The sequence below is a fragment of the Bison bison genome, unplaced genomic scaffold (assembly GCF_000754665.1).
Source record: "Bison bison bison isolate TAMUID 2011002044 unplaced genomic scaffold, Bison_UMD1.0 scf7180017864471, whole genome shotgun sequence".
NCBI classification, from domain to species: domain Eukaryota; kingdom Metazoa; phylum Chordata; class Mammalia; order Artiodactyla; family Bovidae; genus Bison; species Bison bison.
Window position 1 is genome coordinate 37,672,997 of NW_011495032.1, and position 9,686 is coordinate 37,682,682.

The 9,686-nt window shown below is 39.8% G+C and overlaps 1 protein-coding gene across 6 annotated transcripts in view; it reads right to left on the reverse strand.

The window, feature by feature from the left end:
• The window catches only part of FN1 (fibronectin 1), a 70,323-nt gene that overhangs the window by 50,640 nt on the left and 9,997 nt on the right, over positions 1-9,686 (reverse strand). For all 6 annotated transcript variants that reach the window (XM_010861148.1, XM_010861147.1, XM_010861146.1 and 3 more), the window contains exons 7-12: positions 8,529-8,720; positions 7,472-7,651; positions 6,675-6,851; positions 4,975-5,127; positions 3,493-3,621; positions 2,327-2,470 (exon numbers count right to left, since the gene is read on the reverse strand). In XM_010861148.1, coding sequence (XP_010859450.1) covers positions 2,327-2,470; positions 3,493-3,621; positions 4,975-5,127; positions 6,675-6,851; positions 7,472-7,651; positions 8,529-8,720 — 975 coding nt within the window. The remainder of the gene's footprint in view (positions 1-2,326; positions 2,471-3,492; positions 3,622-4,974; positions 5,128-6,674; positions 6,852-7,471; positions 7,652-8,528; positions 8,721-9,686) is intronic.

The following is a 9,686-nucleotide window of genomic DNA, read 5'->3' on the forward strand; positions in this document are numbered from 1 at the left end:
ACTTGACTCCCTCTCTTATTCAATATAATCATACTAATTATGAAATAGTTATGAAGAGATATGACAAAATGTCTATACTTTCAAAACCAGTTTGAAAATAAGGCCCAAATGAATAATTTCCAGTAATAGTGACCCTGGAGAAGTTAAACATTCATGCATTTGCAACTCAGCCCTTTTTTTCTTTATTTAGTTTGCTGAGATCTGTGCTTTCCTGGTTGTTTATTGACAAACCAAATGCCTCTTATCTTCTGTTAGTTTGAACAACTCTACTGAATCCTCTGTAGGAGGAACAAACAGGGCAAGGCTCAGAGACAACGGACTGGTGATCTGTTGTTCCATCATCCTTCCCACACTCTGAAAGCCCCACAAGCCAGGCAGGAACCATTGAGTAAACCAAACACACAGATAAGACCCAGACTGTGTACTGAGGCCAATCTCCTCTCTGCTGAAATCGCCTCTATGCTCAATGGGCTCTTCTGTTATGAAGAGTAGAAACAAGGTCAAAACATAAAAGTCCAACACAGGAGGATTCCCTCCCGTTTAGATTTCATCTCTGGCGTGTCAACCTACAGGCTTCCAGCAAGCTGTTATAAGAACAGGCTTACTTTAAAAGAGAGAGCAAAAAAAGTTCTCTCTAATTCACCAAGAAGGAAATCACTTTCAAGACCACCACACCATATGTGGAACCATAAATAGACAGTAAGAGATTTTTTAGAAATGTCGCTGACTCGATGGACGTGAGTCTGAGTGAATTCCGGGAGTTGGTGATGAACAGGGAGGCTTGGCATGCTGCGATTCATGGGGTCGCAAAGAGTTGGACATGACTGAGCGACTGATCTGATCTGATCTGATCCTTTGGTTGTATCATTAAAAAAAAAAAAGCTTCAGTTATATACTTTCTGAACTTACAGTAATTCTGCAGAGCTTTAAAAATTATTGAACAAAAAAAATTATTTTAAGTGATTCCTACACACAAATCTACCACAAAATACAGTTTAAGAGCCAGGTCAATCTATGCTGATGAGAACCTGTTAAGCAAAGTCATCTTCAGTAGCCCAGACAGCGCCTGAAGCCAGGGGAGAGGAGGGGCTCTTCTAAGTTCAGAAAGGGTATATATGAACAGTTTTTAGGATCACAGATTATTAGTTTGTTGGTGCTGGAAGGAACTTAAAGGTAATCAGCTAAAATCTTCCTGTCTTACAGCTGAGGAAATAATGAATGAAGCTTGACTTGTATCTACTTAGCAGCATGTACAAACCTGGATCCATGTCTTGGCAAACACTGTTTTTGGCCAAGTTGTTCCATGTCTTTTTCTTTATGACAGTAAATCTCTTATCACATTAAAAAAGGATTTAGTTAACTGAATCTTGATTTCTGTCATAGGTAGGTTCCAATGTCCTGACGATCTCTCTATTTCTGAATATAGGCCACATCTTAACTTAGCAGAGAGTCAAGAGACTTTGATCTCAGATATTGCTTAAGTAACTGATGCCTAAAAATTAATTTTATTTTTTGGTCACACCACAAGGCATGTGGAACTTCTCTGTCTAGGGATCAAACCCATGCCCCCTGCAGTGGAAGGGCAGAATCTTAGTCGCTGGGCTATCAGGAAGTCCACGATGCCTAAAAATTAGTTTCAGAATTCAACCCATCTTACTGTTAACTCATCACTCAGCAAAAATTAAATTCAATTTTTTAGAAAATGAATAACACCTCCAGCTAGGCATTATGTCCTGTGACCTGAAAAAAATCCAGTAATAAACATTTTTGAGTATTTGAACAGCCTGGGCAGAGAACTGACCAAGTTACTCAACTCTGGACCCAGGATATTTTGTTCCAGACTCCAAAAGATCAAACACATGAACATTCTGACAAAAAAAGGGCCTGGATGAAACACTGAATGAATACATATCATGTGTATGATACACATGAATGAATGTGTATACATTTCATGCGATTTCTCCATGCAATCTTTCTGTTAAGAAACATAACATAAAATCCTGACCTTTACTCCCAGCATCGGTTACTCCATGGTTTCCACTTACAGGTACAGATGAGAAATGAAATTTAGCCAGTGTTTTAACCTAATGGAATGTTCTACAATGTTAAGAAACAAATTTACATGCAGGCACTTTTTCACAGCCTTCTACTCCTACTTGACTAGGGAGAAAGGAAAACCATTTAAGTAAAAAATATTCGATTAATGACTAGACAGTGAAATGAGAAAAAGATAGGAAAAGGAGGAGATACCAATTTCGGCCTCAGAGTGTTAATAAACACTGCTGTTGCCGTGTATTTTATAATAGAGTGGCATAAAGCTACTTACCTGGATAGGTCTGTAAGGGCTGGCAGGCCCACTCCCCAATGCCACGGCCATAGCAGTAGCACTGGTACCGGACTCCCTGCAAATACTTCTCCCATGAGTCTCCAATTTGATAAAAGGTGCGGGTTTCTGAATCCTGACATTGATCTGAAACATACACAAGTAGACTATTAAGCAGTCTTCAAAACTTAAAGTGACAAATTTAAATTTGGTGTGCTAGTGCACAGATTCTTAGTTTTAATAAAAACTTGCAACTGTCCTTACAAATATAGCAGTTCAAAAATGTTTTGTTCGTATCTTATACCTTACTGGACAGTTAATGGTCAAAAAGTACCCATTGGGAGGAATAATTAGTTTTCTAAAAGAATAACATTTCTAAATAAAAATGTTAAGATTTAGATTTCAGTATATATTGACAACCTGAATCTTAATTTGAGAAAAATAAATTAATTTTATATTTTACCCATCTTAATGCAAACAGTTTACCATTTGAAGAGCAAAGATAAAATACCACTTTATACATGTCTTCAAAATGTGGATGACTTAATTTTACATATAAATGAACTGAGCTAAATTTCAACTAGTGAATAACTTGCTGAGCAGCTTCTAAGAAAGCCTTTCAGGCCTCTCACAGCTTTGACAATCGCAGGTCAAAAAAACTCATCTGATCAGTTTGTTTTCTGGGTGAGCAATATGTCTCTTTGAGTAAAGGAATATTAATGGATTACCTTAAAGCTGGTAACAGAGCTCTTTTAAGGCCCAACCCTCACTATTTGCTTAGATCTATTAAAAGGGCAGCTAAGAAAAATAAGGAATTTGGGAAGGAGATATTTACTGGCATAATCATTTGTCCACATTATTGCACAGTCAGCAAAGGAAAGTTCTCTTTCAGACATGAATTATCTTTATGATTCAGAACCAAAAAACAGATTTGTTTCAACTAAAGGAAACCTTCATGTGTTACCAAATTCAGCAAAAATAAATTGACTACCACTCTCAAGTTTAGATATTGATCCATGATTAGAGAAAAGACTTTGCCAAGCTCTCTGCAGGCCATGATCAAAGTCTAGAGCCAGTTTCAATCAAGTAATATCAAAGAACTCTCCTTATCTGAAACTTGCTAGCTATACTCAGTGTTTAAATCCAGCTAGAGACACAAGGCTACTTACCAACAGGATCGCACTTCCACCGACCCCGGCCCTGACCGAAGCAGGTACAATTCAGCATGTGTCCCTCTTCATGACGTTTGTGGAATGTGTCATTCACATTGTAAGTGATGCCGTCGACGATGCACTGATCTGTTTAGGAAACAGTGGGATGGGTGGAGAACTTTTAAGTTTCACTGATGAAATAAAAGAAGCTACACTTTTCGAAGCATATAATTCCCTCCACTTAATTAGCAACATCTTCCACTAAAATAACTTTTCTACTGGCATAGAATAAACATTTTTTTCCAAAGCTTAGTCAGTACTACACTTCTTGCAACAACAAAAAAAATAATTCTCTCTTATAAACTTGTACAGATTAGAGATACAAGTATATACAACAAATGTTAACTTTCGGAACAAGTTCTTGCTGGGTTCAAAATGACCTTTAGATCTCTGCTTGTTACAATAAATAGGAGGCAGATTAAACATTCTAATATGATACCCAGCATGATGCGATGGTCTCATCTCTGGAATAGCAGATACTTGGAATGTGTAAATAGAATACCATAAATGACATTTGGAGAGTTAACAACAACAACAAAATCAGGCCAACTCTGTTGTTAACTTGCTGAGATCCTAAGAAATTACTTCCCTCTCTGGGCCTCAGTTCCTTCCTCTGTAAAATGAGGACTTGGTCTGGATGCCTTCCTAGTGTCCTTTTCAGCTCTGCAACATCATATGTATTAGACCTGGATTGTGTCATCCATCGGGCCCCATAAAAGGAGAACAAGTCCAGGCCAATGTCAACACAGAGGCTACATGGACTATTTATCAACCCAGAGCTCTACCTAAGTCTTATTTTTCAAACCAAAGAAATAGAAACACTAAAATAGTTTTAATAGATCAACAACCCTTATATCATACACCAGGGTCCAAAGGGGAAAAACTAATGAACAAAAGAAATTGGTCTTTATGTCTTTGTCTCCTTGAATTAAAGGAGATCTGCCAAGATCTGATTTTAGAATAGCACGGTCTCTTTTCTTTACAAAAATTGACCAGTCTTTTCTAGACAAGAATCCAACAGCATAAAGAAAGAAACTTGAGTTGCTCAGTCGTGTCTGACTCTTTGTAATCCCATGGACTGTAGCCTACCAGGCTCCTCCGTACATGGGATTTTCCAGGCAATACCACTGGAGTGGGCTGCCATTTCCTTAAGCTAAAAGGATCAAGTGATATCAAGTGATCATGTTCTATTCTCTGAAGTCATCTTTTTGGCTCAGCCTAAGTACTTACATCCTGGGAATGTTTCAGAATCTTAGAAATGCTCTGCCAGATTTTCTTAACTGGCTGTCTAGCATGCAAAACCTATCCAACACAGTAGGCTAATGGAGTGGCATTGCATACTTCTTCTCCTGCTTTTGGTAAAGCACAAGTTTTCATGAAGAAGTCTGCTTCTCTGTATTCTCTGTCCTCTCAGCTATTTTCATTAACAAGTGCACATACCTCGGAGCTGAGAGTAGGCGACACACGTCCATTCTCCACGACCATTTCCAACACATGTGCATCTCATCATGTGGCCCATATCATGCTGTTTGTCCCACTGGTCTCCAATGCGATACATGACCCCTTCGTTGGTTGTACAGATTTCCTCGTGGGCTGTTTGGAAACAGAAGGGAAATGCATTACTGTATAAATGATCACAAGGGCTAAAATGTACGCAATACTATCAGTCTGGTTTGGTGATCCTAAGAACTCTCTTGGAAGTCTTCTGTGCCTCAAAAATTCACTGAGCTCTGACTACCAGAGAGAGAAAACATAGTCCGAAGATGAGGTTTGTTGTAAGGAAAAATTACAGTATGGTTAAGGGATGTTAACCACAATTATGCCTACCCATTCAAGGGGTTTGCAATGTTCTAGAAATCTGGATTTGACTACTGTCCCATAACATTTTTCTAGTTTCAGTTTATTCTAGATCAAAGGGAAACAATGTGTATGGGTATAGAATTGTAAGTTAATATGTGTTTTCCTTCTAAATCCAAATTTTCTTTTGCTGAAATGAGAGGAATAAAAGTAAGCCTAAGTATTAATAGTTTCCTTCTGATGTTTCATTGCCTCATATTCACACTTGACTGCAGCACATGGATTCTTAATTCTACTATCAGAAAATCAACTGTAGTCTAGTGGCTCTCAAAATTTGAAAACAAAAGGTATTGGTTCTCCTTTCTTCATTCACACGAACTAGAGCATGGCCTTTTAAAACAAGATCCCTATTGATTGGAAAATACAGAGTCTGGGTCCTTTTGGTGTTTAATAAGTGATAGACCTTATTCTAAAGCTGTATGGAAATACTGCAGGTCTGTGACTGCGGCAGTCACTTGAATGTTTTCAGCTACTCAGCTGTGTGCTTTTTACAAAAGACACACCTGTTTAAAAAAAAAAGTGTATTTCCAGACTTTTTAAAAGTATTTTTATTGTATTTACATGTTTTTGGACTTTATAATAGTGGGATTTTAAAATCATATAAAGTGAAGTGAAGTTGCTCAGTCATGTCCAACTCTTTGCGACCCCATGGACAGTAGCCTTCCAGGCTCCACCGTCCATGGGATTTTCCAGGCAAGAATACTGGAGTGGGCTGCCATTTCCTTCTCCAGGGCATCTTCCCAACCCAGGGATCAAACCCAGGTCTCCTGCATTGCAGACAGACGCTTTACAGTCTGAGCCACCAGGGAAGCCAGAAAGTGAAGTCACTCAGTCGTGTCCGACTCTTTGCGACCCCGTGGACTGTAGCCCACCAGGCTCCTCCATCCATGGGATTCTCCAGGCAAGAATACTGGAGTGGGTTGCCATTTCCTTCTCTAGGGGATCTTCTGGACCCAGGGATCAAACCCAGGTCTCCCAAATTGCAGGCAGAGGCTTTAGCCTGAGCCACCAGGGCAGACCCCTACATATATAATAGTGGGATTTTATAACAGTGGGATTTTAAAATCATATAAACAATTATATAATTCTTATACTTTTAAATAATTATATAATTCTTATAAATCATATGAATAATTATATAATTCTTAAATATTTGATTACATTTAGATCATGACGTTTTCTGCTGTCTAAAAGTTAAGTCTTAATGCGTGAAACAGAAGTAAGCCAAACATTATTCTTCGGTCTTACACCACAAACGACTGCCTACAAGGGCTTCGTCTTACCAGCCATGGGGCAGAATCCAAACTTCTGGTCAGCGTCATAGTTCTGCGTGGTCCCACACCATTTCATGTTGTCCCTCCTGCCCTCAGAAGTACAGTCCGTGTAGTTGTGGTTGTTGTACAGGAAAGGAAAGTGGCACAAGGCACCATTGGAATTTCCACCTCGAGTCTGAACCAAAACTGTCCAAAACAACACACATGTCAGAAGAAAAAGATTGCAACTGAGCTTCCCAATGTACAGTGGGGAATTACTACGACTAGACTAGCCAAGTTTCTGCAACTAATTCAGAGTGTGTCTCAGAATAAAAGATGTCTAATAATACAGTTCTAAGCCTCCTTAGTGTATTCACCTTCACCTTTCAAGCAGATTTAAATCCAATTTTTGCTCTCATTTTTCCAGCCAGAAAGAAAAAGATTAAATGGTTGCTTTGAATAAATCATGGTTTTAGCCAAAACAAAAGCAAGAGCACTCAGGCCTGCCTTCTATGTAGTCTTCAGCCTGGGGGAGTGCCTACTGATTTTCCCATACAAGCATCTTTAATCACATAATGATCCCAATGGGTCAAAAATAAATGCACTGGAGGGCTTTTCCCTTGGTGTCATTTCCCAAGACGACTGGGAAACTTGGGAGGATCTTTAACTGTAAAGTTAGTTCCATCCATGTCCCTTGGGTCCAGATAACACAAAGGTGGTACTTCTCAAGTGTAGCCTTGAAAGGAACGCCCAGCTTGCTGGCCAATAAAAACAGAGCATGAGAAATGGGGTTTTCTCACTGTTGTGTTTTCCCCTGGGATACTCACCAGTATGGTCTGTACAGAAAGAATATTTCTGGTCTTGCTCATAATTGGAAGTTGTGCTGCACCAGAGGTGTCCGTCCTGCCGCCCTTCGGTCGTGCAGGAGTAGAAAGTCTTGCCGTTGTAGGTGAACGGGAGGACGCACGGCTCTCCGTTGGAATTGCCACCATAAGTCTGGGTTACAGCTACAAGCATAACCAAAAGGGTCTCAGTAAACAGAGTTGCACTTGTCTCCCACTATTGTTCCTTATTTTCCACTTAACTGAGGCTGACCTTGTGTCCTCAAAGGGGGGAAAAAGTACTATGAATATGACTAGCTATAAGTATTAACCAGATCATAGTGTTATCAAAATACCTTACTCAGAAAGCCACATTTTTTTTGTGGGTAGAACAACACCTGAGTTCTTCTTCTGACATCCATTGTTACCACCTCAGCAGCCATGCCTCAGTTCCCCATTTGCAAAGCTATTGGGTTGGCCAAAAAGTTCATGCGGGTTTTTCTCTAAGGTGTTACTGAAAAACTTGAATGAACTTTTGGCCAACCCAATATATTACTACAGATTAATTAAGGATGCTGCTCAAGTGATCCTGCAGGGGTATATATGGCTCTGTTGGTGCTGTAAGAATTAATACAAGAAGCTGTACTAGGGGAAAAGTCAAGTGCACCAATTATTATTGCTATAATTTCTACCACTTTTATAGCCCGGAAGAGTTGCACCAGGTTGTTGAAAGAAGTTTACATCACAAAGGTTCAGAACTTTGGGATTTAGAGTACTAAATAGGGATGGATTAGTTTACTCAGAAAGTAACCACTTGTAACATTTTAGACAGATAAAAAATACACAGTAGCTTAATACTTACTACAGGAAAGAAAACACATAGATTAAAAAGACTGAAAAAATAGATATCAAATGCCAACCATGGTTGTTATCATAGGCTGGTAAGGTTATAAACTTTTCTTGTTTTATTGTTTTACATTTTTTGGTAAATGAATGTATTGCCTTTCAAAGTCTAAATAATAAGAAAGTCATTGGTCCCCTTTTTAAAAAAGATAACACAGACCTGTCTCTTGGCAGCTGACTCCGTTGCCCAGGCAAGTGCAAAGCATTTGCTTATTCCCTTGTGTCTTCAGCCACTGCATCCCCACAGAGTAAACCACACCGCTGTCTGTGACACAGTGACCATACGGAGGCGGCTGAGGATGAGGCTGGGGCTGGTAGATGGCCGTTCGGACATCAGTGAAGGAGCCAGATCCTGAGGACATGAGAAAGAAAAGTCACAGAGCTGGTTAAGGGAAAGCTACTTCCTGGAGTACTTTTCCGGGATCTTCAAGGTCTCATCCAGATGACTCTACAATCTGTCTTCTTACTGAGCTGAGATTGGAAAGAAATGCCCCTCCCTCTTTGCATTAGCTTTGGCACTCAGCCTAAGAAATAATCCATAAGAGGCTACCCAGTGTTCTCTACCTTCCAGCTTACCTGGAGCTACCAAGAGTGTATTTCCAAATCACCAACATTATTCTGCCACTCCACAGAGCAGGCACCTCCAACGACTGCTTACTCATTTCAGCGAGCCAAAGCCCATGACTTTACAGTCCTCTACACCTAACCTCTGATCAGCTCACTTCATTCTTTCCATTTCATTCAGTTCAGACCACTTTATCCTTTGTTCTATGCCTCATCTGCACTGAGCTTCTCATTATCCCTTCCTGTACCCTGAGCTGTCCCCAGGCTTTTCCCTTGGCCTATAATGGTCTGTCTCACCATCTCTTAGCAGTTCCTACTAGCCCAAAATATCTGGGCATCTCTCTTCCTGATATTATTTTGAGAAGTCTCTGCAGCTCTGCAGCAGACCTCTCGCCATCGATGTAACTCTGAGCTCCTCAGACCGTGCCCTGGGCACCCATATTGGATTTCCTATTCACTAGCCCTCCACCTTCCACATTTCGTGTCTCCAAAGATTATTTGGGAATTCTGTTGTGGTTTTTTCCCTAAAATCAGTCAATCCTCTTAAGACAGCTTTCATTTCAGAGTAAGACAACAGAATATGCTGATCTTTTCTTTACACATAGAAATCTGTTCTCTTGGAGGTCAGGCCCAAGGAGGAGCAGAATTAGAACTGAAGCTGGAATGACTGGTAGACTGAATTCAGCATCTCTCTAAGGCAATCCTCTTAAGACATTTTTCCTTTCAGAGTAACAATGGAACCCAAATACTTCAT